Genomic DNA, 27,630 nt, shown 5'->3' with positions numbered 1-27,630 from the left:
ACTTCTTCACAGTTCGAGTGGCCAAGGTCTGGAACAGGCTCCCAAGGGAGGTGGTGCTCTCCCCTACCCTGGGGGTCTTCAAGCGAATGCTAGATGTGTATCTAGCTGGGGTAATGTAGGCCCAGCACTCTTTCCTGCTTATGCAGGGGGTCGGATTCGATGATCTATTGAGGTCCCATCCGACCCTAGCATCTATGAATCTATGTTTGTGCACCTAATAGTGCTAAGATAGCATATGGGACCATGAAAGGATCCCCTTGAAAAGATCTCAAGGCAGCTCTGAGATCCTGCAGCAGGCACCCTGGTTGAGAATCACTGGAGGAGGGACTGTCTGCAGCAACACTAAAGCCATTTGGTTTTCAATGCCAACATACATTTAAGCAGCTTTGCAGTGCTTCCTGTAGAGTGCTATGAAAATCTCAGTCTCCAGTCTGTGGAGGGAGCAAAAAGTTCAGATTGGGTTTATTCTACTTGTTATAAAGTTACAAACTTGGTTAAGACAGGTGTAGTCCTGAGAACACAATGGCAGTTCTGTTTACCTGAATTGCAGGAAGGTAGCTCACCAAGAAGTGCAAACATTATTGCACTCCCTTACATAAGGTTGCACTCAGAATATCTCCTCAGTGGATACAGCTTTTAAAGGACATTCCCCAGGTTATTGCTACTATTCTGGATCTCAAGTGGGAATGTCTGGAGGCCCTCATAGAAGTGAATGTATTTTTCCTAAACCATACAAGTCAAGAAGGGAAAAGCTCCCTATTTCACCTGAAATAAATTTCTTACCCTTTATTTTGGAGGGGAGGATTATTGCTTTCCAAGTAAATACACTTGTATAGAGCACTGAATAGATTCAGTTTAGCTTTGGCTGATTAGCAGAATTAAGAAGAAGAACAACAAAAATAACAACACACACAAAATATCAGATTATTTTTAAAATTCTGTATTCCTTATGTCTGCCCACACACTGAAATAGTCAGAGGTCGTGTGGTCCTAACCTGGAATTACCCAACAAGAAAAATTACTCACACTCTCTTTTTACTCTATTTAACATGGCTTCATATGGACTGAGGTGGTCTACCTGCATGTTGTTGCAATGTGGGATTACAGGCTTGGTTCATGGCTTGAGCTAGAAAACCACTGTGGCTCAGCACCTATAAAGTTTTTAAAATCTTCAAGCTACTCTTTATAAAATAGCACTTTTAAAATTTATGTATCCATCATATTTCAGAAAATAAGTATTACACGTGTTGCTGAAAAAATGATGAGTTCTACATATTACATGCTGGAGGCTTATTTTTATTTAGTTTATGGAATGATAGCCTAAACCATTAACTGTGGCATACCGTAAAACATACTAAAATCCAACAAGTTAAAATAAAAAACAATTACATCCATCATATTTTAAAATTAATACTATCTTAACATTTCTAATGTGTTCTTTATCACAGCGCCAAATGCTTTACCACCTGTAAACCAGACCCTATTCCATCCATTAGGTGCCTAAATGTAATCCTAATCTACCTTGTTAAATCTTTGAAAAGCCATTAACGTGCAATTCTACAATGCTCTTAAGGCTAAAATTATAGCATAAATCACAAAAAGCTGCAAGGAGGAAAAAAACTCACTCATTCAGCTTTGGCATTAATGGGTTTTTTTCAGACAAGAGACCTAGGTGCCTAAAAGATGGAGTAGAATCTGGCGTGCATGTGCAGTAATAATTGTAATTTCAAATCTTTACCACTGCAATGCATTGGTCTCTGACAGAAATACAGTAGATGTTTTGCAAAAGCAGCACCCATGTGTCTTCAGGGGAGAAACTAAAAAACAGTAATATAATTAAACTACTATATAAAGATAACAGTTATGTAGGAAGAGAGTGAAAGTGAAAAGAAAAAAAAACAATCCTCCCTCCCCCACCCTGCAATTTGTATTTAGTTAATGCAACCAGGTCTTGCAAAATGTTGATGATCATAGTGAGCCATGTCTCATTCAACAGATGGCACTTACAACTGTGGCATACATAACACCAGGCTGAAGTTTTGCATAATACTGAATAAGAAGAAAAACTGATGCCATAATGTGATCCCTGTTGATTTTCCTAACATTTCTGTCCGTTGAGGTACTAATCTAATCAGGTCTAGTTATTGCCTTTAATTTGGAGGGAGGTGGAAATATTGGCAAAGGTATTCCATAGCACTGAATATAGATGTCAACAGTTACATTAGTTTTTAATGCTACAATAGTTCTATTCATTCAAATCTGTATTTAAAAATGTGGGAGCAGGGGGTTCCGAAGGCTTTCGTATTAGCTCTAAAAGAACAAATCAGTATAGTATGCTTTATTTCATGTATCAGCAATATTGTATGTTGAAAAGAATTAAAAAGTGCATTTTTCCTGCTATTAAGTACCTATCCAAACAAAAAATATGCAAGTAAAACTTAACCACGATTTGAAAACGAATGATTAAATATTACTGAAAAAAGATTATGGGTCTCTGAGACAGGTGATTTTGGAAGAAAGAGGGCAAAAGAAGGAATGAGGTGAAAAGACTGTACTTCCGTATCATTTGTACTAATAAATTAGAGCAATCTCTCACTGGACCAGCAGCAGAGGAATGCTAGTTTTAATTAGCAGTTCAGAAAAAAAATATAAGGTTATATTCTGCTTCAAAGTCATATATTTGCTTGTATCCTATTAGTCTAAATTATCATTTCATCTCAATTTTTGTAGTTCTCACTAATATCTAAGGCTCTGATCCTGCAAGTAGGAGAATTCCAGCATGGGCACACATACCTAACCAGGATTCCACACAGAATGATTCACAAGATAAGAAATTAAGTGGAAGCACCGACCTATCCTTTAATCAGCCTGTCACTTCAATACACACACATACAGACGTATATAAAAATGTATGTGTCTGTTTGCATGCCCATATATACTACATATACATGCATGAATGCACAGTTTGAAAACATTCAATTGGAGACGAATGGAAACTATTGTGTATTCTATCCATTTGTACATTATGACTGTCATAATTTTCACAGCCTGAAAAGAAACAAGATACTATAGGAACATTTCAATGAGGTTTTATAAGGCAGGTTGTAGACTCAAAGATCCAGGTACATTTCTTATTTTGTTATATACCAAAACAACCTGTGTACAATATTGTGGAGAAGAAAAAAGATCAAATTTTGAAATCTATACTTTTCCCCTTGTTCTTAAATGGAAAGACAAAAGCTAAAAAAGCTACAGGGTTTTTTTTAAAGAATAAAAGACTGCTCTGAGAGGTAAATTTTTGGATTCTGGCACTTCCATTTTGAATAAAACATTATTGCAATTTTTAATTGAATACCAGTATGATCAAAGAGAATACAAGCATATTCCAGCTTTTTATCTTTTCTGATCACAAAATGGAAATACATTTTAAGAAACTGTTATAATATGTTTCATACTGAGTTTTCCAGGATACAGAATATAAATTTGAAGTATTACTCTGTATTGCATAGAACAGGAAAACTAGTATTAATTTGTTGTGTGCCACCTTATTCTGGTGGCATTGAAATGGTATAAAACAACTTATCTAATACAGACAAGGTTCTTTGGCTAGCTATGATGTCTTTTATTAGACCAACTAAATAGTTAGAAAAATTGTTCTTTGCAAGCTTTCAGGTACAAACACCCTTCTTCAAGCAATAGAGAGAGTCTGTTGGTATGTGTGTGCTCTCCTGGGTAGAATAGATAATAGAATAGATACTTAGATAACAGAACTTATCTAATACAAGTATTCATTTATTTTGAGAACAGTGCCCATTACTAACCTTCTTGTGTCTCCTTTCTGGACTTTTACCCAATGCTCTACTTGAGCCAGGTTATTTTTCCTTTGTGTCTGTTTATCTGGGTTGGCTCTGGGAACAAACCCTCTTTTATATGAGCTGGTACCATTCTGCTCCACTGGGCCTGCACTTGTGCTTAATGAACTAGGAAGTGTCCCATTCTTCTCAACTGGCTGAGGCTGAGCTACTTGAGGCCGAGCCATGCTCGTAAAATCTGAAAATGCTGAATCAACTTCTGGTGATGTTACTGGGCGCTTGGCTTTTCCCCTCTTGGCTTCCAGAGTCTCCTTTCTAAAGACATAATACTCCTCATCTTCCCTTTCTTTTCTTGTATCTTCATGCTTATCATATCCAAAGGTGTCAGTTGTTTTTTGATAACTCTCCTTCCTATCAGACGTCTCCACCTTTGCATACTCTTTATAGGCATCCACGTGGTTTGTTTGAGGACCAGCTTGCTGATCCATTTTTTCTGTTTCTCTAAAAAAGAAAATTCATGCTTGAAGTGTAAACAACTTTACTGTGAAATTTTAACAGGAAAGTAAGTGCAGGGTTAGCAAACAGGGCACAATAGATTCTATAGCCTGTAATAGATCTGATACATCATGACTGTATGACCACAGACAGGACTAGGTAACATTCCTTTGCTCTTCTTTCTATCTAAAGATGAGCTCTCAACAAGTATCAATGAAGCAACAGAAACGTTTATATTTAACTATACAAACTATATATTCAACATTTACAGAATTTTTGAAAAATAAATTGAAAATATCAATAACTGTAAATAATAAACTGTACATAAATGAAACTAAGTTATGTGGGTAGAAAGGGAGCTACAGACATCCTTTCCTTGGAAATAGTTTCAAATCACTTATTTGGTAGAAGCTTCTTTACTTCAAAGGCATAAAAAGAATTGTTTTCTTGTGTTTTTGTAAGTTCCAAGGATAAGCCATTCCTGGCATGGGTGATACAGCCCTAAATAGAGATAGGTGCCCCCACGCAAGCCAAGGGAATCATTCCAGCTTTTCCAGTTTGGCAGCAAAATCCTGCAAAGATCTTCTCAAGAACATCTTCGAAAAAACTTTTTAAATGCCCTTTCCAAAGCACTCTGCTTTATTTGCCTTTTGCCTATATCTTTCTAAACATCCAAAGAAGATTAGTCAGTAAAACCCTATAAAGTCATTAATTGGGTACTAATATTAAATTGGTTTATATTGCTTTTGATGGCTAACCCACTTCATTTGTAACTTCACTTATGAGCTTTTGTGCAACCTTTTATTTACATCGGCAGTTTGTTGAGATATAAGGTATCACCGCTCTCAAAGTAGCACTTCACCCCAATCTATAAGAAGTACGTTTACCTTGCCTTTTGCCTTATGCTAACTCAGTGTACTGATTTTCAACCAGGGTGCCAGGGCAGCAGAGAGGCAGTGAAATCTTTGGAAGGGTGCCAGAAGATGTGAGGAAATAATTGAAGAGATAAACACAGTGGAAGAACATAAGTGCAGGCTCACCTTGTCCCTGCCTAGCTGCTGCCCCACCCCAGTGCCGCAAAGAAGTAACTGCATAAGTAAATAAAGTAGTTTTTAAATGGTCACAAAAGTTATGGAGGGTGCCTTGAAGCTAAAAAGGCTGAGAACCACTGCCCTAGTGTGATGTGGCAATTAGCTTCAGAAGAGTAAGATCAGCTGTGAAGCCTTATCTTGTTATACTCATTTGTTAAACCCAACTACAACTTTGACAGATATACTTTAAAATATCAAAGGCATTGCATAGCTATTAACTCTAATTTCTATATAAATGGGGTATCAGTTCAAAGATGCTGGGTCACAGAGGTCCAGAACTAGGTGTCTACTTATCACTGAAACATGTCAATAGCCATATCCCCAAACAGTGTTTTAGACCTTTCTTTTAAGTGTTGGACACTGGTAATACTGCTAAAATTATCTGTGCAGGAGAAGCAAATCCAGGGCCATATTTCTTCATGGAGGTCCCCCATGATCCACCCTGTGCCATCTTCCAACTTCACTGTGTAGGGATCAGAAGAACGAAGAGCAATGGATAGTGTGGTACAGAGCCCCAGAGGAGCTTATAACAGGGATGGGCAATTATTTTCGGCTTAAGGAGGTTTGGTGAGCTGTCAAGGACTGCATGGGTAGCCCCACCCTTGACGGTTGCCCTGCCCCCATCTTGGGACCAGAAGTCCCATCCCTAAACCCCTGACCTTTGCCACTGGAAGTCCCTCCACTTGCCCCCCAGAAATACTCCTTTTGGGAAGGGGGAGTTGCCATTCTAGAACCAAAAAAACCCAAATCATACACTAAAAGTCAAATGCCTACTATAACTTATTTTAATTGTATTACAAAAAATATTTTGGTCATGATTTATGTTTGTGTACTCTATATAGAGGTGATTGCATATTAACTACAAAATAAATTCTTAGTCTTTTATATTGTGTAGGGGGGTGTTGCTGGGGGGGGTGTGCATGTGTGGTGGGGTGGGAGAAATTTGTGAGGGGGTATGGCTGTGTGTGGGGGGCATAGGGTATGTTGGAGGTTTGTGTTGCATTTGTGGGGCGTGGGTATGTGGCTTTGCAACACACTGGTCTCTGGAACACGCTCCTCTCCTGCAGTTACTGCAGGCAACACTGGGGTGTATGGGGGGGTGCATTTGTGGGGTGTGAGGGAGGGTGGGAAGGGTGTGGGGACCTCTCCCCCCCAAACTCCCCTCATGGTACAGCAGCAAGTGGGGGTGCTGGTGCTTGGCTCTGCACATCACAGTGAGGACTGCAGCCCTGCCAGGCTATCTGTATTGCCAGCACTCCCTGCACTCATGCAATATGGGAGGGAAGCCCCAAGCACAGGAGGGAAGCCCTAGGCACTGGAGCCAGCTGCTTTCCTCACCCCAGCCAGCTCCAGTGCCTGGGGCTTCCCTCCCATGCTGCACAATTGCAGGGAGTGCTGGCAATACAGACAGCTTGGTGTGGTGTGTGCTCCTCACCATGATGTGCAGCACTGGCCAGAGCCAGCCACCAGCACCAGCACCCCCACTGCTGCTGCCTGCCAGAGCTGCATGTCATGGGGGGGGAAATGTGAGCGGGGGCCCCACATCCCCCACCCTGCCCAGCCGAGCTCCACACTGCCCCCACCCGAGTGTGGGCTCTGCACTGCAGCCAGCCCCAGGCCTACACTCCATGCTCCCACCCAGCTGCAGACCTGCCCCCCGCTTCCTTATCTGCTACCCAGAGGAAGCTGGATTCAGGGGAAGCCTGCAGCAGTAGCCCCACCCAGTGCTAGAGGGGATGGGTCCTTTTGCCCATGAGGGTGGGAGTGAGGCATAATAGGGTATGTTGAGGATGCAGGCAGAAGGCCTGGGTGAGGCACAATTCATTGAGGGATGCTGTGGGCCAGATGAAAGTGCCTGGTGGGCCAGATCTGGCCCGCAGGCTGTATTTTGCCCACCCCTGTTATAACATTTGAACAACTCCAGTGTCATTGACTGGGAACTGGTACACAACTGTCCCTGGACAGAAGTGGCCACATGTACACTGGGTGCTTCTACATGTGCTATTAATGTGCAGCAATAAACTCTGGGTCATACTGCACCAGAGTTTATTGTTTCAAGGTGTCATGTTTGAACATGTGCCTGGGACCACAGCTTGTTGAGCCAGGTCAGAGCAACCCTATCTGGCAGGAGGCCCAGGAAGACTGCCTGCAAGCCCGGGGTTGCTCTGACATGGCTCAATGTGTTGCAGAAGAGTGCTTCAGTACAGGGCAAGACACCAGGTAGCCCCAGCATCAAAACACTTGGGCTCCAGCCAGCCCCATCAGTGTCTAAAGGTGCATTGCTGTGAAGTAAAAAACTCCATCATGGGAAAGTACTTGTGTTTACAAGTACTATCTACAGAAGAGTTAATTAGTTTATTCTTCCCTAATAGCACTGCACATGTAGATGTTAAGACGTTTACTGTGGAGCTAATTAGGCAACGCCTCAATAAACGTCTCATGGAGGTCCAGCAGGCTGGAGGGGATTGGGGCTCCGTTGGGGCATGGGGGGGCAGGTGTCACCCACAAGGGATAGGGGGAGCAGGTGCAACCTATGGGTGGGGTGAAGGGGGCAGGTATAACCTGTGGGTGGGGTGGGGTGAGCATGTACAACCCACAAGGGGTAAGGGGAACAAGTATGACCTGTGGGTGGGATGGGGGGGCAGGTATAACCCACAAAGGGTAGTGGGAGCAGGCATGACCTGTGAGTGAGGTGGGGTAGCAGGTGTGACTTGTGATGGGGGAGGGGGCAAGCATGACCCGTGAGGAGCAGGGGGAACAGGTACAACCTGTGAGAAGTTGGGGGGGGGGACAGGCATGACCTACAGCTGGTATGCCCCCCACCCCCCCAGTAAAACTACACCCTCAACCCTCCCACCTCTCCCACAACCAGGGCTTACTTGCTCAGCTCTGCTAGCACCAAATGCTGATAAAAGCAAACTGCACCCAGAATGGCTTGTGAGATGGGGGTTGAAAGCACTGGCTGGCGGGCAAAAAATAGACCAGTGTGGGGGAAGGGAGCAGCCCCTAGACTGGGGCCAGTGGCTGAGTTTTCCCAGTCCTGGGGCTGCACAGGGGAAGTGGACAGAAGTTCTTTGCACTGGTTTGATACTACATAGATCCAGGTTTATCTTAAACCAGGTTCCGCAATTTTTAAACTGGTTTGTGTGCATGGAACTTCTGTTCTGTTACAGGTTTAGACTGACTGCTGGTCACTGAGACAAGGTCTGAAAGTGTAAGGTTGGCACTGGGACAAGCTAAGTTTAAATCAGGAGTCTATTTTGAACCAAATTTAACCTCCCAAATGGCTGTACTTAGCCTTAGGGATGCATTGCTGCCAAAATGCCACCAAGGGGTGGTACAGTACCCAGACCATCAAACCTGCAATGGATCAAAACCTGGAGTTTCCCCAGGATTCCCGTACAGAGGGAGGAAGACCTTAACTGGGATAAGGGCTGGCATGGAGGAGTTGCCATGTACTACAGCGGGGGGATGGGACTGTGTAACCCCATGTTCATGGTTCCTAAGGGGAAGGGTGCTCTGTTTGCCCCCCAGTAAGACTCCCCAGCTTTTCCAACCCCTGCCCTGGAAAACTGTGTCAATATCACTTCCCTGCTCTGGAACCTGGGCTGTGGGGGAAAGAGAAAGGGTTTAGAGGGGTTGCCAAGTGTTTCTTGGCCCCTGCTTCTGGGCTACCACTGCTGCTCTCCACCCAACCCACAGCCCATGCCCCACTTTCCTGGCTTGCCTCACTTTGCACAGCCCATGCCTATACCTGCCTGCACATTACTAAACTCTGTGTGGTGGTACCCAGACAGGGTGACCAGGTTTGCCTGTGTGTGGGCAGGGAGAGAGTTGAGGGCTCCTGCTTCGTCATTCTTCAGGAAGGTTGCTTTGGGACTTTCCATAGTCTTACACTGAAACTTTAAAAGGACTTTCTCTAGAAAGCTGCTCAAGTACCTTTCATTGCCAGCAACTGCAGAGACAGTATGGGCAGGGTGGAACATACAGGCAGGGCTGCCTGCAAGATTGCAGCATAGAGAAACAATTATTAGTTAATGGACTAATTCACTTCATACTGAGCATGGAAATAATAGCTATTTTGTTCTACTAAGTGACCATCTTGCAATGGTCCTGCCCACCCCCTCCCCCAACAAAGCAATTGACAGGTGTTTACTGTTACAGACACAACTCACCCACTACAAGCGGGGGCTACAAAGGCTGCTCCTTCCCTTCCCAGCCACCCCTCCAAACCCAGAATAAGCCTAGGATCCCCTAGCATGATAGTGAAATTGACACAGAGGCTTTCTACTTCCCCACCCCCGCAGAAGACTGACTAGACACTAGGCAAGGAATGCTTTGTGTCTGCACATAACATTGAACTGCTTCACGGAGAACCCACTCAAAAGAGTACCTGATTTTTCCAGTGTACTTTAAAAACATTCCCAGAAGTTTAAACTGATCCAAAGTGATGTGTAGCTCAACTTTTGGGGTTTAAAACGTATTTTGGAAGTTCTAAGCAGTATGCCTGTCCATACCGAAAGACTAGCCAGTGGATGAAGGAAAGGTCAGGAAATATGACTCTTTCCTGCCAGAGGAGGAAAGTGTATGGTTGAAAGGAGATAAAGAAGTTGGCCAAAATCAATTTAAGTTTGAATTAAACTATAAAATGGCTTCTATTCAATATAGTGAACACATACCTGACTGCCGTGTTCCTGACTGCTCATTTTTCCTACTACAATCAGCCCAATAGACAGTTTTTGAATTCTATGATTTCCTATTCTATGAGTTGCTATTTTTCAAGTGTGAGTTTGAAGAGATTTAAAGTGAACACTTAAATGAAGGCATAACTAATCACATTTTACGGTTTGTTCGGACATATATGTCTGGGTTCTCCAAAAATGCATTTTGATTTAAAGTTACATATGAAAAATGTCAAATATTTTATCCTTGTAGTGGAAAACGGAGAATATCACTCTAAGCTTGCTTCATACTAGCTTTAAGAGAATAAAAATCTTGTTTAAGATATGTGATAATCTTAACTACATATTACCCTGAAACACGTCATACTCTCTTCTCTTCATGGCAGGGTGGTTTTTAAATTGAATCTGTCCTACTTTCAGGCTATTTATGTCCTGTCTGAAGGAAAACAAGTTTTCTTCTGGACTCAGAAAATATTTGTAATTAGTAGCTCCCCATTTCCATCTCTTTTGAAGTTAACCACCCAGCAATTACCTTTATGTGCATTTCAGAATTTCAAATCTAGAACCGTAATTATTTTTTTTTTAATAATGCAGTTAGCATTTATGCAGCTCCAGCCAATATGCAGGACCCTATTAATTTAGGAACATAATGAAAAGAGAATTTCTCTCAAAGAGCTTGCAAACTTGTAAAATGCAGTAAGTCAAGATACTAATTGATCCTAGATCCCAACAGGAATTCATGCATTAATATTTTCATATAGAGACTGAAAAACACATTTGTTCTTTTTGGGTTGCTCGGCTTTTACTATCCACTCACTATAATACAATTTTCAGAAACTGAAAGTAGCAACCCTTCCCCATTGCATTTGTCTCCAGGAATTTTCTCTATTGTCATAACAATTCTCAGTACAGGGCTTCATCAGTTATTTTGTACCCCCAGCTCATCATCAGCAAAATGTATTATTTTATGACCTAGATTATTTTTAAAATTGGAGTTGCTATTAAAACATGCACAGATTAAAACAGTTAAAATGAAAGAATAGTTCTTTTCTTGTTTATAGGAATAGAAACTTATTTTGATTTTTGGGACCAACCCACCCTCCCCCACACTTATCTACAAAATTAGTGACACAGTGAACTTGCCTCTTTAATGAAAATCTGGTTTGCATCAGAGCAGCTTGATTCATGGCCCGAATCCAGCCATTCATATCCTCTTGGGTGTCTGCACTGAAGTAATATGTGCGCATCCCTGAATGCTCTGCCTGGGAGCCAATAACAGAACTCTTATTATAAATATAAGCCCTCATCCCTGTGTGGACAGCCTGCAAACAAAAAGCAAAGACAAATTGGACAGTGCTATTATTTTTTGCCTGAAAATTTATTACAGTTGCACACAGTTCTCACAGTATCTTCCTCTATGCAGAGCAGAAAGTCACTGCTGTGTAGCAAATATTGAGTTTAATGGCACCCTTATTTTTTCTTGACCAAAATGATATCCAATTAATTTCCTTTTTAATATCATTATAATATAATTGCAGCTCTTTGTTCCGTTTTTTTATTCAAGGAATTTCACCTTTTCATTTTCCCCTAAACTTATATCCTTCACTTAATATGAGCACTATACAAAGCAAAGTGATGGATGTGCTGCAAGAATATCTTACGTGAGTCAATTTTCCTAGACTGTTGTAACAAGCAATTTGTTTACCAGAAACACAAGACAGAAGTCTTACAATACAAATAATTTGTAAACTGGCATTTTAGGAATGTTAACATTTTTTGGTTAAAGCATGTAAGCTAAAAAAACCAACAAAGTTAGCTACAACCAATTTAAGTTAGCAAGATTTATCAAATTATCACCCACATACTGCTGTATATAAAAATGTTCTTAGAAATAAAAAGCTCCCATGTGTTTTCGCAAAACAAGGGCAGTTTTATGTGTAGAAATGGTCTGTAGTCTAGAACTAAACTTTAATATTGTAATCTTTCCATTGTTTTTATATAGAGAGCTTTATAGCCAAACTTTTAGTGAATGGGTCTTTCATTTTTCAAGTCTGCTTGAATCTAGACACATCTTACCCATACTTGCTAGAACATACGATACATAGATTACACAAAAAGTCAGGTTGGATACTCTATCCTAAAGCAAAGCTAAAACAAAGCTTTAATATTTCCTGTGTGTTACTTCGAAAACGGAATTCAGAAGTAGACAATCACTTCTCTTAACACCAAAAGATTAGATTTAACAGGAACTTAAAGCCATTCAGAGAATCATAAGTGAGGTCAGTAATTTCTAATAATTTTTTCAATATTACTTAGTCTTTCAAAAGTCTTTTAGCCTGGGAAATTTTGATCTTGTGTGAATTTTCAAATATTTTATACCATGTAGCATATAGTATAATCTCTTATGTGTTGCATTTTTCTTTCTGTGTTGCATTTGTGGGCACTGGAACCAATTACAAAAAACGACTCAGCTAGAAAGTTCATGCAGTGATCATGTTGGTAATTTAAGTGTCCACAGTGTTTGGACCAACTGCTACTGGCATCAACACACAGAAAAGCATGTGTAAAATAAACTGTTTTGTTTCTAATAAATATATATTTAAAATAATAAACCTCATCTCATTTAAAAAACTAAATGGACCCTATATATAATTCTTTTGTTTTGTTGAATGCTTTTACCTCTCGTTATTTTTGGTTGAAAAATAACCTACCCATTTTAGAAGCCCAGTAACAAGTTTGACGGAATAGTATTGCACAATGCTTTCTACATAATTTCAGCTATATATTCCCATGGTTTTGACATGAGACACTCACCTCAAAAAATGCAAACTTACTGCAGAGTAAAAGTTTCTATCCAGCATTTTAGCACTTAATATTTTGTAAGCAGACATTTGCCAATGGTCTCACACTCACCTACAATTCAATGGAGCCCTCTTAGTTCCTTAAAAGCTTTATGATCTACTTTGTCCTAGTGCAAGTCAGAGTGCCATCGACTTTCTTACTCCTATACCCCATATCTGAGAGATAAAGGAGGGAGCCCATTCCTGACACTCTGTTGGGAAGGTTGACCAGACTGCAGTATGACAGACAGCCCAGAAAGAAGAGGAAAATGCATCCTTTAGAAAGCATGGCTAGCAATGTCCTTCCATCTCCCATTGCCTAGATAGGGAGGCGCAGACTAGTCTCTCTCTCCTCCTGTCATTTAATTTTAACCTATGCTCTGGCTTTTGCAATGACCTCTTGCCAGTAGCTGTAGTACAGGGGGCCTTTTTTGTACAATGCTGTAGATTTAACCAATTACCTGTCTGGGGATCAGGAAATAATTTTTGTTATTGGCAAGCTTGCAGGGGGCCTGAAAGTTTTTTCACCTTCTTTGTACCATTATGGAGGTACAGGTTGCTTGAAAAGGAACAGGATGTAGTGGGAGTAGCAGGGATTGGTCATTACAACCTATGGCCAGCATCCAATGCAAGTAAAGGCATAAAGGTCCAACTCCCAAAGAGAAGAAAGACCTGAGGTTCTGCTGGCAGGCCATGGACTTATAAATGAAGAGGATAGCTGATAAGTCCCTGTGACAAAGAAATTGGAAGGATGAAATTGAAGGATTTAAAGTGAAGTGAGTTTTTGGGTTAGGGTATAACCTGTAACCACACATTGGCACTATTTAAATATCTATGTGAAAAATGACAGAGGTAGAGCACGTAGAACTCCTCTCCAGTGCTAGGTTAATAAAGTTGAGGCCTGCTGCTTAAACTCATTCCTGACTGCAATTCACCTGCATGTCCTGATAAATGGTATGAGTCTTTTTTTCCCACAGAAGCCTACCATCTCTCTCAGAATAGCAGTGTTCACCATGCAACAAGAAAATGCTGCAGGATATTATACACCTACCAGACTGTACAGTGATAATATGAAAATGTAAAGTGTATGGCATGTTTCTCCCTCCAGATATTGAAGAAATCACATTCACAATATTCCCTGCTTCAGAAAGCTCAAAAAAGGTGTTGTAGTATTATCAACAAACAGGACTCTCTGAACAGCTTTTAACATGTGAAATTGGTTAAAGTAAAATTTAAACACATTACAGATATCAATTAGTAGCATGCTAAATGTGCAAGGAAAAAAAATGTTATGGTAATGACCTAAGGCTGTCACTGTTAACAGGCACAGAATTTAACAAATATTATTATGGATAAATACAATACACTAAGCAGCCCAAAACACAACACATCCACATGCACAACAGGGAAAAAATAATATTGGTACCTATTCATGCATTCAGATGCCTTATGCTGGACAGACTGAGAAGAAAAGGCAGGCTCTCTCCCATAATGCACAGAAGGAGAAATGGAGAGAAAAACCCAAGAGCAAACCCATAAGGACAAGACAAGGACAAAAAGTTGAACAAGTTAAAATACTGATAAGATTCAGATTTTCAAAGAAAATATTTTAAATCAAAAACCTACACTACTGAAGTTATGTAATCACTAATGTTAGGTAGCCAAAAGTCACTGTTTTCATCTACGGAAATTCTAACTCCCAAGATAGAGAGAGCCACAATTACAAACATGAAATGTGATAATTCACCCTGCAAATCAAAGGCAGTCACTTAATGAAAATACAGCAGAATAACTCTCCTTACTGTCAGGGGAAAAAGCGTCAAATATAGGATACATTTCTGAAGCAACACTAAATGAATATTCCAATCACCCATCTTAACAGTAAATCAGTTCCAAGTGAATAATGTTACCAGCAGTATGTGAAAAGAAATTACAAGTTTCTTCAGGAGGTGTCAGAAGCAGGATGGGGCAGATCTAGAGATGGTACAATGTTATGTCCACACACTCTTTTCTGACCATGTGGCAGGAGCAGCAGCCAGGGACTTTCAGTCCATGAGGAAATTAGACTCCCCACTCCATTCTTTCCAGGATCAGAGGCATGCCCCTCCCTGCCTTCCCTGCCTGCTGCTGCTGCCCACTTGTCTTGGGGGAAAAAGGAAGTTTCTGTACTGTATGGGGGCTGGGCTCATTCTGGGACAGCCACAGTGGTGGGTGGGTTCCCTCTCCCCCATCACATGTTCCCCACCAGGCCAGGAGCAGGCACAGGCAGTGGGAACCCACTGCCTCTGTCCTAGACTGAGCCTGGCCTTGGCACAACCCAGCTGGAGTCACTCTGGAGGTATTTTTGCCCCCAGGACAGCAAGGATAAGTGTTTGTTTGGTGGGATGTGTGTTTGGGCATGTGCTCTGAGCAGCTGGGAGTGCTGCTAGCTGAATGATTGCTGCCCATTTCCTGCATGTGTCTGATAAAAGCCGTAACGTGGGGGTGGAGACTCCCTGAGCAAGCAAGCAAACAGACAGCAAAGAGGGCAAGCATTTCTCAGCCCCTCTCTTTGAAGGGGAGCCTTTAAGGTAAATTCTATCTTTATTTTAGAGTAACTAATCTAGATATTTACTGTAAGTAGCTAAAACTCGGCAGGTAAATCAATATTTAAATCCCTTGTTTAACTAGAAACTAAAGTGAGTGGGGAGTTTCTTAGAGAGTTTACCCAGAAACTCTCTCTTATCTTCCTTCAATGTAAGGTTGGTGAGAGGAAGAGGTTAGCAGGGGAAAGTGAACCTCTCAGGATCACAGAGCAGTGAACAGGCTATCTTAGCCTAGACTCTAGGCCCTAGACGGTAGTTTTCTAGAGAAGGTCTGCTTAGAGATAAGGGCAGGAACAGGTAGGTGGTAGATTTAAGAGACCCAGAGAGATAGCTCCAGGATGTCACAATGCCAGAGCCATGGCCACTGCCAGTACCTCCTCTGCTTGTGCCTGTCAAATGTCTGCTCCTGCAGGGTTGCTCACTGTTGAGGCTTCTACCTAGGTCCTGGTTTCATGCTATGAAGACTTATGTCTTGCAGATTCCTTCCAGTGACAGCCAGGTTTGGGAGTGCCTACAATGTGAACAGTGCCTCTTGGTGGTGTTCCTCAGGGAGTAGGCAAGATTGCTACAGGAGGAGGTGGCGAGGCTCTGAAGCATCCTCAGACATGAGGTGTTCATCAATTTGATGTTGGAAGAGACACCTCTAGGACTGCAGAGGAAGGACTGCCAGAAGCAGCACTGGAGAAGGAAGAGGACATGAACTCCCAGCAAGGTGGAAGCTTGTAGCTTCTGGAAGCAAGCAGAAGTCTTCGTCCCCAGCTGCCTGGAGCACAGATAAGGAGCCCTCGCAACAGAGAAGGAGCATGATCCATCAATGGAACAGGCCAGGCCAGGCCTCCCCAAAGTTGGGAAGATCAACACCACTGCCACTAAGAGGAAGTGATAGGTGGAGGTGGTGATTGGCAACTCCTTTCTGCAGGGGACAAAGATATCCACCTACCAGCATGACCCGTTGTCTCAGGAGGCCTGCTGCTTGCCCAGAGCCTAGATACGAGATATTATGGAAGATTACCGAGACTTATCCTGCCCTCTGACTACTGCCCCAAGCTGCTCATCCACGGAGCACCAATGATACTGCCAGGGGGGACCCTAAAGAGGTCAGAAGTGACTACAGGGCTCTGAGTGCAAGGGTGAAGGGAACAGGGGACTCAACTGGTGTTCTCCTTGATCCTTCCAGTCAAAGGAAAGGGCAGCAGTACACACATCCTGTAAATCAATGGATGGCTCCACAGATGGTGTTACAGGCATTGTGGCTTCTTTTTGACCGTAAGTTGTTGTTTCAAAAAGGACTGCTAGGAAGAGCATTCACCTGATGAAGGAAGGGAAGAGCATCTTTGGAGACAGGCTTACTAACCTAGAGAGGATAGTTTTAAAACAGGTTTGACAGGAGATGGAGACCAAAGCCCTGTGGTAAGTAGGGAAGTGGGTTACCTGGAGGTAGCACAAGGAAGGGTCAACAAGGGAGGCGTTCTCATTCTTCCTGAGAAAGTAGGCCAATTGACTAGTTACCTCAGGTGTCAATACATGAATGCACAGAGTCTGGGAAACAACCAGGAAGAATTGGAAGTCCTTGCACAGTCACGGACCCATGACATGATTGGAATAACAGAGACTTGGAGAGACAGCTAGCATGACTGGAGCACTGTCATAATGGGTATAACTGGTTCAAGAAGGACAGGCATGAGAGAAAAGGAAGAGGAATTGTGCTTTATGTAACAAGAGCTGTATGACTGCTCAGAGCTCCAGTATGAAACTGTTGAAAGTCTCTCAGTTAGAGTCAGAGGAGAGAGCAACAAGGGTGATGTTGTGGTGGGTGTCTGCTGTAGATCACCAGACCAGGAGGATGAGATGGATGAGGCTTTCCTCAAACAGGTAGCAGAAATTTCCTGATCACACATGCTGGTACTCATGGGGGACTTCAATCACCTTGACATGTTCTGGGAAGGCAATACAGCAGTACACAGGCAATCCAGGAAGTTTTTGGAGAGTGCTGGGGACAATTTCCTGGTGCAAGTGCTGGAGCGGCCACCTCGGGGTCATATTCTTTTTGATCTGCTGCTCACAAGCAGGGAAGAATTGATGGGGAATGTAGAAATGGATGGTAATTTGGGCAGCAGTGACCACGAGATGATTACGTTCAGGATCCTGAGAAAAGGAAGCATGGAAACCAGCAAAGTAAGGACCCTGGGGTTCAGAAAAGCAGACTTTGACTCACTCCAGGAACACATGGGCAGGATCCCCTGGGAAGCCAGTCTGAGGGGGAAACCAGTCCAGGAGAGATGGCTGTACTTCAAAGAAGACTTCTGAGAGTGCAGGAATAAACCATCCTGATGTGCAGGAAGACTAGCAAGTATGGCAGAAAACCAGCTTGGCTTAGCAGGGAACTCTTCAGTAAACTAAATCACAATAAGGAGGCGTATAATAAGTGGAAATTTGGACAAATACTTAGGGAAGAATATAAGAGCATTCCTCAGGCATGCAGGGAGGAATTCAGGAAGGCAAAAGCACAACTGGAGTTGCAGCTAGCAAGGGATTTGAAGTGTAACATGAAGGGTTTCTACAAGTATGTCAGTAGCAAGAGGAGGATCAGGGAAAGTGTGGGTCCCTTACTGAATCAGGGAGGCAATCTTGTGACAGGGGATGCAGAAAAGGCTGAAGTAATCAATGCCTTTTTTGCCTAAATCTTCACAGGCAAGGTCAGCTCCCAGACTACTGCACCGTGCAGTAGTTTGGGGAGGAGGTAAGCAGCTGTCAGTGGTAAAAGAACAAGTTAGGGACGCCTTAGAAAAGCTGGATGTGTAAAAGTTCATGAGGTCAGATGGGATGCACCCTAGGGTGCTGAGGGAGTTGGCTGAAGTAACTGCAGTGCCATTGGCTCTGAAAACTCATAGCAATCAGGAGAGGTCCCAGATGACTGGAAAAAGGCAAACGTAGTGCACATATTTAAGTAAGGGAAAAAGGAGGATGGAGGGAACTACAGACTAGTCAGCCTCACCTCAGTCCCTGGAAAAATCATGGGGCAGATCCTCAAAGAGTTAATTTCTAAGCACTTGGAGGAGAAGAAGGTGATTAGGAACAGTCAGTATGGATTCACCAAGGGCAAATCATGCCTGACCAACCCGATTGCCTTCTTTGATGAGATGACTGGATCCGTGGACAAGGGCACGCCAATGGACGTGGTATACCTTGATTTTAGCAAGGCTTTTGATAAGGTCTCCCACAACATTCTTGCAGGCACACTAGGGAAGTATGGGTTGGATGAATGGACTATCAGGTAGATAGAAAACTGGCTGTAGCATCATGCTAAGAGAGTAGTAATCAATGGTTTGATGTCTAGTTGGCAGCCAGTATCAAGTCGAGTGCCCCAGAGTTCAGACCTGGGGCCAGTTTAGTTTAATGTCTTCATCAACTACCTGGAAGTGGCATAGAGTGCACCCTCAGCAAGTTTCAGGGTGACCTAGACAAATTAGAGGATTGGGCCAAAAGAAATCTCATGAGGTTGAACAAGAACAAGTGCAAAGTCCTGTAGGATGGAACAATCCCATGCATCAGTATAAGTGGGGAGGCCTGACTGGCTGGGCAGCAGCTCTGCAGAAAAGGACATGGGGTCACAGTGGCCAATAAGCTGAATATGAGCCAGCAGTGTGCCCTTGTTGCCAAGAAGGCTAATGCTATACTGGGCTGCATTGGTAGGTGTGTTGCCAGTGGGTCAAAGGAGGTAATTATTCCCCTCTATTCAGCACTAGTGACACCACATCTGGAGTAGTGTTTAGTTTTGGGCCCCCTCACTACAGAAAGGATGTGGACAAATTGGAAAGAATCCAGCAGAGGGCAACAAAAATGGTGAGGAGGGCTGGGGCACATGACTTATGAGGAAAGACCAAGGGAACTGGGCTTATTTCGTCTACAGAAGAGGAGACTGAGAAGGGATTTAATAACAGCCTTCAACTACCTGAAGTGGGGATTGAAAGAGGATGGAGCTAGACTGTTGTCAGTGGTGGCAGATGACACAACAAGGAGCAATGGTCTCAAGTTGTAGCAAGGGAAGTTTCTCACTATGAGGGTAGTAAAACACTGGAGCAGGGTACCCAGAGTGGTGGTGGAAGCTCCACCCTTGGAGGTTTTCAAAACCCAGCTAGACAGAGCTTTGGCTGGGATGATCTAGTTGGGGATGATCCTGCTTTGAGCAGGGAGTTGGACTATATGACCTCCTGAGGTACCTTCCAACCCTAAATGTCTATGATCCTAAGGAAAGGAAGAAAGAAGAGCAGCAGAGTGAGGACCCTGAATTTCAGAAAAGTAGACTAACTCCTTCAGGGAACTGATGGGCAGGATCCCCTTGGAGGCCAGTCTGAGGGGGAAAGGAGTCCAGGAGAGCTGGTTGTACTTTAAGGAAACTGTACTAAGAGTGCAGGAATGAACCATCCCAGTATGCAGGAAGACTAGCAAGTATGGCAGACAATCAGCTTGGCTTAGTAGGGAACTCTTCAATGACCTAAAACACTAAAAGGAAACTTACAAAAAGTCAAAACAAGGACAAATGACTAGGGAGCAGTACAGGAGTATTGCTCAGGCATGCAGGGATGAAGTCAGGAAGGCCACATCACAGTTGGAGTTGTAGCTAGCAAGGTACATGAAAGGTAACAAGAAAGGCTTTTACAGCAACAAGAGGAAAATCAGAGAAAGTGTGGGTCCCTTACTGACTGGGAGAGGCAATCTAATAACAGATTATGTGGAAAAAGCTGAAGTACTCAATGTCTTTTTTACTCAGTCTTCACAGGCAAGGTTGGCTCCCAGGCTATTGCACCTGGCAGCACAGTTTGGGGAGGAGGTGAGAAGCTGACAGCAACAGGTTAGCAACTATTTTAAAAAGCCAGATGTGTACAAGTCTATGGGGCTGGATAGGATGCACCCAAGGGTGCTGAGGGAGTTGGCAGATCTGACTGCAGAACCGCTGACAATTATCTTCAAAAACTCACGGATATTGGGAGAGGTCCCAACAACTGAAAAGGGCAAATATAGTGCCTATCTTTAAGAAAGTTATGTACAAGGATCCAGGGAACTACAGACCGGTCAGCCTCATGTCAGCCTCTGGAAAAATCATGGAGCAGGTCCTTCAAGGAATCCATTTCTAGCACTTGGAGAAGGTGATTAGGAACAGTCAGCACAGGAACAACCAAGGGCAAGTCATGCCTGACCAACCTGATTGCTTTCTATGACACGATGATTGGCTGTGTGGATGTGGGAAAGTAGTGGACATGACATACCAGAAGAAAGTACTAAAACATGGTGCTGTACGGTGATGTGTTGACATGGCCAGTGGTGGCAGGTAACAGAGCAAGGAGCAATGGTTTCACGTTGCAGCAGGGAAGTTTAGGTTAGATAGCAGGAAAAGCTCTCACAAGAGTAAAGCCCTGGAACAGACCCAGAGAGGTTGTGGAATCTCCATCTTTGGATGTTTTTAAGACTTGGGTAGACAAAGCGTTAGCTGGGATGCTATAATTGTGGACTGTCCTGCTTTCAGCAAGGGTTTGGACGAGATGACCTGCTGAGGTCCCTTCCAACTCTGATTTTCTATGATTCTTTGTAATAAACAACTAACTGAATATAGCCCATGGTCCCACACGTCTCAGCAGTGATGATCAGTGACACTCAGTACATTCTGGCTGCTTGCAGATGTTCTAAAAAGAGTGGTGCTTTACTTTAAGCTCATTGTGCTTCTGCGCCAAGCCCAGTGCATGCCTAGAAGAGGCATTGAATTAGTTGGACCTGGCTCACCCACCATCTGTATAGACTGGGTGCTTTAGTGAGGCTTTTCTGGCTTCAATCAGCTTTACCTTAAAGTGCCAAATGCCCTGCTGAAGTACCTGATCTATACAGATGCTACAGACCTGGGGTCAAAGTAACATGTGGCTTCTTCTGGTAAAGAACATTTTTGTTTGGGTTTTTTTTTTTTAAATGTCTGCAAGCAGCCCCTGATTTTCACAGAGGGTATTCAGAGGTGCTTTTCCATAAGCTCTTCAATGGACTCTCCTATAACCCTGGAGTCACTTTCTTTTCTTGGTTTTGGGTGTTAGCATTGAACAAGATAGCCCTCTGATATATAAGCCACGCAAGATGGAATAATGCAAAAGGCAAGTGTCCTAGTAGCATTAATGTCACTTGAGATCTCCAATAAAAATGTTGTGCTACTTCTATTGATTTCAGTATGATCATCAGCAGACTCCACAGTTGTATTACTTCCTCTGAGAAAATTAAAATGCATATTAGAACAATTATAGGTTGAAAAGTCTACTGTTTGTAAAGATTTCAGTGGTATTAATTTATATCCATATTCTGTCTAAAATGATTTGTATGTGCAGAATGTTTTAGTATTACATTTTATAATACTTCAGTCTTCAACTAAGAATTTTAACTGATTAATCCTAACAAACTAGATTTTTCTTGGTGAAATCTGTGTGCATTACTTGTGATTAAATATTTATGCTCCTTAAAATAATTAAATAAGAACAGTGAAAATATTAGGTGGTGGTAGTTTGTTGGCCATACTAAATAAGGGGCAGAGATATTAGAGCTTCAGAGATTGCCATAATGCCTGGCTTCCCTGAGAAATTCTGTGGGGAAAATTTTAAAAAATGGCTGGAAGGATAAAAACAAATTGAATTCAAAATGAAACTTTGAAATAATACACACTTTAATATATGCTCCATTACTTGTGAGAACAGGATATCATTGCACCAGAATGCTGCTCTAGGCACTAACAATATAATTTTGACACAGTGTTGCAAGGGAGACAAAACCCTGAACCCAAGCCTTAGCAGATAAGCAAAGGAAGACAATATACAAAACCCACAAACTCCCATCAGGTTCTGCACTTCAAATAATAGACATACTATTGAACTGGTCCTCTCCCGAAAATAAAACCTAGAAAAAGTGTTTATTTTTCTATTGCTAAGTTAACTGAGCTAAAAAAAACCTTATGAGTCAAAGTTTATTATGTAAAAATTCTCACAGAGGCTGCATGATAATTTTTAGTCAAAGCAAGTTTTTACCCTGAGATTTCAATCTCAGAAAACAGACATTTACAATGGAAGCTGGCCAATAAACAAGCATATGCCTAAACTGTAATTAGCATATTACACAAAAACCCAAATGAAAAACAGACAAAACTTTAAAAACATGACAAGATACAGCTTCCTCTTGTTCATGACTTCAGTGTGAAAAAAATATTGTATCTTTATTTTTGGCTTCATCTTCTTGTGTTTTCTATTCCTGGCTGCATTTAATTATGACATGCAGTGCCTGTCCCCGCTCAGTATATTTAAGGGCACCCGACAGATTAGATAAATTTAATGGCTGGTGAGTGACAGAATTCTGGTAAGACAGTGTCCTTGAACCTCTGCAAACCTACAGTGAATTCTGGGGGCGTGGAATTCAGACAGTGCTATCAGTGCTACAGAAGTCCTAGAAAATCAGGACTTGCTATTGTTACAATACATAGTTTTGAAGTGAGAAGTTTACCTTAACATTTGCAATAAAGCTTAAATGAAAGCTTAACTAAAATCAAGCCCAGACCAACATAGAATCTTTTATAAACAGTACATACCATGCTATGTATCTAATTAATTTTATATATGGACTGTCTGATAATAGGTTTCATAGATTTCATAGACATTAGGGGCTGGAAGGGACCTTGCAAGATTGAGTCCAGCCTCCCTGCCATAGGTAGGAAGTCAGCTGGGTCAAATGATCCCAGCAAGATAAACATCCAGACACCTTTTGAATGAGTCCTGAGCAAGTGCTTGCACCACCTCTGGGGGGAGTTTGTTCCAGATCCTGGGTACATGGCCTGTAAGCACAATAAGACCAGCTTTGCTACAAACTTTGTCTTAAGACATTCTATAAGGATACCTTGGACATGGGGGAAAAAAAAAAAAACTACCGGAAGCGGCAGTGTGTTACTTCGACCCACCTCCACAGCATCTGTACAGACTAGGTGCTTCAGCAGGGCTTTTTTGCACTTTTCTCTAAAGCTGATTGAATTAGCTGTTAGATAGTGCCAAAACAGACCCACTGAAGCAAATGGGCAACAGACATTGGGCAAACTGAGTCCAACTAACAGGCTGCCTCTTCTGGGTATGTGCTGGGCTTGGTGCAGCAGCGCGCTGAATTTAAAGCACCATTTCGTTTTGTTTTCACATATGCAAACAACCTAAGGTATTAAGACACTATCTTAATACAATGCCTTACTGTGACCTTTCTTTCTGCTCTTCTTTCTTTCTGTCTTTATTCTAAATCATCTGAAAGGAACTTTGAGAGAAACGTAACTTCGCTGCTTCTGAAATGGAGATTTATCCATATCACAGCTCCAGCTGACAGCAGAGTATGGAAAGATACAATTTGGTCTAACCTAGGTAAAAAACAACTTGATGACTGTCAATAGCAATACTGAAGCTTTCTTACCTGAGGTGCTGTCTGGCTCTTGAAATGTAACTAATCCCTTTTTGTTGTGTGATTATTTTAAATCAGTTTACAGTCTTAACCTAGATTTGAGTAATAATTCTACAATGAGAATACTAGTTAGTACTTCATTAAATAAATACCAAACTTAAGGCACAGTAACTAAGATGCATTAATGAACGTGTATATGTGCCCACAATGTGACAGATTCTGTTCTAAACGGCTGTGTATTTTAAAACTGTAACCTTGTTCAAGACTATAATTTGCCTTAATGGCTAGGCTTAGTCACGTTGTGAGTTGGAGGCAGGTTTTTCCATTGTCAAGAATAGGTCTATGTTCTTTGTTGATTTTTCAAAGATTTGCAATAGCTAGAGCAAAACCATAAATTATCCAACACAGATTTTTAACAACGAATCCCCAAATTATCAAAACAATAGATTTACTTAAGAACTACATGGAAGACTAAATTAAAATGTTGTTTTAAGCTGCATCTAGAACAACCACAGCTTCCAGGTTATGAAGGAGACAAAGCTGGCTGCTCATCCTCCCCTGAGATGAGGAAATTACAAAGTACGTTAAGTGACAAAACAAGAAAATTAATTATTTTGAGCTACTATATGGGAAATACCAATTACCGAGTTTTGGGAAGAGAAAATAAATGAAAACTTTCATTGCCATACTACATTAAGTAACAAAGACTAAAGTCATGACACTGTCATTTCCTAGCTGTCAAAACTGAGCAGGTGGTTTTATTGCAAATAAAAAGCATCCCTATCCACTTTGAAGTGAAGCATTCCATGGGAAAAGGCAATGCTTTTCTCAGTTTATAAAAAGTACTGGTAAAGTTTGTCAGTTTTATTTTCTGAGGCTTTATAGAAAACCATTTTCCATATGCCCAAGCTAAAGCTATAAAGAAGTATGTAGCATAGTAGAAAGATGAATTATAATATAATTATTAGATACAAGAGAAATTATGTAGCTTGAAAAACATTTATTAAATATGTATTTGATAAATCAGTTTTGTTTCTAAAATATTTATGGAGGGAGAATTAGGAATGTTACTGTTCACTCTATGACACTATATTCTCCCAGGCAAACAAAAATTTAAAAATATTTACTATACACATTGCTAATTATATATATCATAAATGTTGTATTTGATTAATTGTACCTTAAAGGAAAACTTGCGGTGTATACGATCTTCAGGTCCAACGGGAGATATGACATAACTAGGCAATGGTATGCTACCCAAAACAGTTTCTTCTCTGCTATCTATTGAATGGAAAAAGTGAGTCACTGTACCTTTTCAATAGGATATTCTCCCTATACAGTACCATCAAACAGTGGAGAAAACAGTGCCTACTGTATTATGTTCCTGAAATTTCTCCCATTTCCAATTTTTTGTTTTTTCACCCAGAAGAATAAGCACTCAAAATAATTCTTCTGCTGATATACTTCCAGTGACTAAAGAACAGAAGAGAGGAACTGGAAAAAACAAGGCCACCAAAGCCTTATTTATTCAAGTGCAAGGAACTAGTGATTCAAAACAATCTACTGGCATGCCAAAGACATCTCTAGGCACCATTGTCTCCACTTAAGCAGCTGATCTGCCCTCTCCCCTCTTCAACAGCCCCACCCCAGGGAGTCAGCAACTTGGGGCATTTATACACATGCTCTGAGAGGCTCGGGGTGGGGGAGGGGCTTTGACTAGAGCAGTTCTGGGAGCTGCTGTAATTAAAGCACCCGGAGTGTCACCTGTATCAGCATCCCCATGCTGAAAAATGGCGGCAGAGATGCTTTAACTAATGCTTGCCCAACAAGTTTCAATTAAAGTGCACCCAGTGTCATTTTTCAACATGGGGACACTGATACTCATGAAGCTGGAGTGTGCCAGAGCACGGTAATTACAACACATTGTAATTATAGTGCATGGGAGCAGCTTCAATATAAGTGTTTAGGCACCCCTAGTGACTCTGCTTCCTTTTCCTTCCCACCTTGCATTAACACATTGTGCAATGCTCTGAGACCAACATATAATACTACATAGATTTTGATGCCAGATAACTGTAATGATTTAAAAGTCTGTAAACCTGCATGATGTAAGATAGACTATCAAGTATGACTCATACATCCAACTTATTTTCTAATTAATTATGTAACCAGTTATAGAGCTACCATAGTCTATATATGAACAAACATTCTAGGTACTTGCAGACGTGGGAAAAAAGCAAAACACTGCTTTACTGTAACCTCAGTGAGCTCCTGCATCATCCCCAGTGCAAGACCAGAAGAGGCAGAGCTTCAGTAGCACCCAGCTTACCCAACATCTGCAGAGATCAGGCACTTGAGAGGGTAGTTGGCACATTTATCTAATTCAATCATCTCCAACCTTTTTAGGTTGGAGATCACTTTTGGAATTTAAGAGGAACTGAAGATCTACCTCCCCCCCCCGGCCCAGCAGGTCAGTCTGTGGGGAGGGGAGGGGAGGGTAGAGGGGAAAGGGCCATGGGGGGGTGGGGTAGATCAAGGCCCCAGCCCTACCCCACTCCCTCCATCACTACTAGGGCCTTGATTGCCACCCCCAATGCTGGTGAGGGAAGGGAAAGCCTTACACAGCTGGGGTGGAGTGGGGGACAAAGCCATGAGTGGCTGTCTGGGGAATTCAGGGAGGGGGTAGGGGCACACATCACAGGAGGGTGGGGGGATGCATGTCCCCAGATCTGCATGTGGGGTGGGCTGGTGCTGAGGCTGGGGCTGGGGTAGCACCGGGCTTTTTCTGGCTGGGCTGCACTCAGGTGGCTGCGGCGGTGGCGCCACTGGGAATGGGTCACTCCCAGCACTGCCGCCATCCACGCCGAGCACAGTGCAGGCCAGGCCTGGCAGGAACAGCCCAGAGCAGACTTCCATCCCATAGCTGTAGCTGTCCTTCCCCTGTGCCCGCCAGTCCCCAGCCCCACATGTCCTCAAGGGGAGGGGAAGGCTGTGCCCACCAGGCCTGGCCTGCAATGCACTCGGTGGTGGTGCTGGAAGCAAGGGTTGGGGAGGGGCTATGGTCTCCCTCTGCATGGCCCCACTCCCAGCACCAATGGTGCAGCCACCCAGCCTGAGCGCAGCCTGGCCAGGGAAAGCCTGGTGCTGCCCCAGGCCCAGCCCTGCCCCCAGATCCAGAGGCATGCACCCCCACCGCCCTCCTGGGCTGTGTTTCCCCCCCAACCCAGGCCCCCTGGCTGTGCAGGGCCTGCTCGCACTCCCTACATACAGCTGCTGGCACTGCCCCACATCTGGGGGGGCACATGCCCCCCCAATCTGTGCATGGCAGATGTGACTGCAGCTGTGGGCTGGACTTTGTGCTCTGAGGCCTCTGCCCCTCCCCTCCCCCACCAACTGACCTGCTGTGCTTAGCGGGGTGGGGTTAGGGTGCACACAAGCATGAACACGCTCAGTCCCCCCCTCTCCTCCCAGCCCAGGATCAACTTGAAGAGACTCCAGGATATACCGGTCAATCACAATCGACCAGTTGGTGACCACTGATCTAGTAGCTGATTGAATCATCTTTAGCTAAAAGTACCAAAGAGCCCCACTGAAGCACCTGATCTATACAGCTGTTGCAGAGCCAGGTGGAAGTAATGCACTGCTGCTTTCAACAGGGTGCATTTTTTTGGTTT

General features: G+C 42.8%; 1 protein-coding gene across 5 annotated transcripts in view; it reads right to left on the bottom strand.

Annotated features, from left to right (window-relative positions):
• The window catches only part of LOC109321318 (pleckstrin homology domain-containing family A member 7-like), a 186,914-nt gene that overhangs the window by 51,179 nt on the left and 108,105 nt on the right, over nt 1-27,630 (bottom strand). For all 5 annotated transcript variants that reach the window (XM_019551903.1, XM_019551902.1, XM_019551906.1 and 2 more), the window contains exons 6-8: nt 25,137-25,237; nt 11,224-11,402; nt 3,822-4,313 (exon numbers count right to left, since the gene is read on the bottom strand). In XM_019551903.1, the coding sequence (XP_019407448.1) occupies nt 3,822-4,313; nt 11,224-11,402; nt 25,137-25,237 (772 nt within the window). The remainder of the gene's footprint in view (nt 1-3,821; nt 4,314-11,223; nt 11,403-25,136; nt 25,238-27,630) is intronic.

Source organism: Crocodylus porosus, unplaced genomic scaffold (assembly GCF_001723895.1).
Source record: "Crocodylus porosus isolate Cpor-Errol unplaced genomic scaffold, CroPor_comp1, whole genome shotgun sequence".
In the NCBI taxonomy this organism is placed as follows: domain Eukaryota; kingdom Metazoa; phylum Chordata; order Crocodylia; family Crocodylidae; genus Crocodylus; species Crocodylus porosus.
This window is presented reverse-complemented; position numbering and strand designations above follow the sequence as displayed.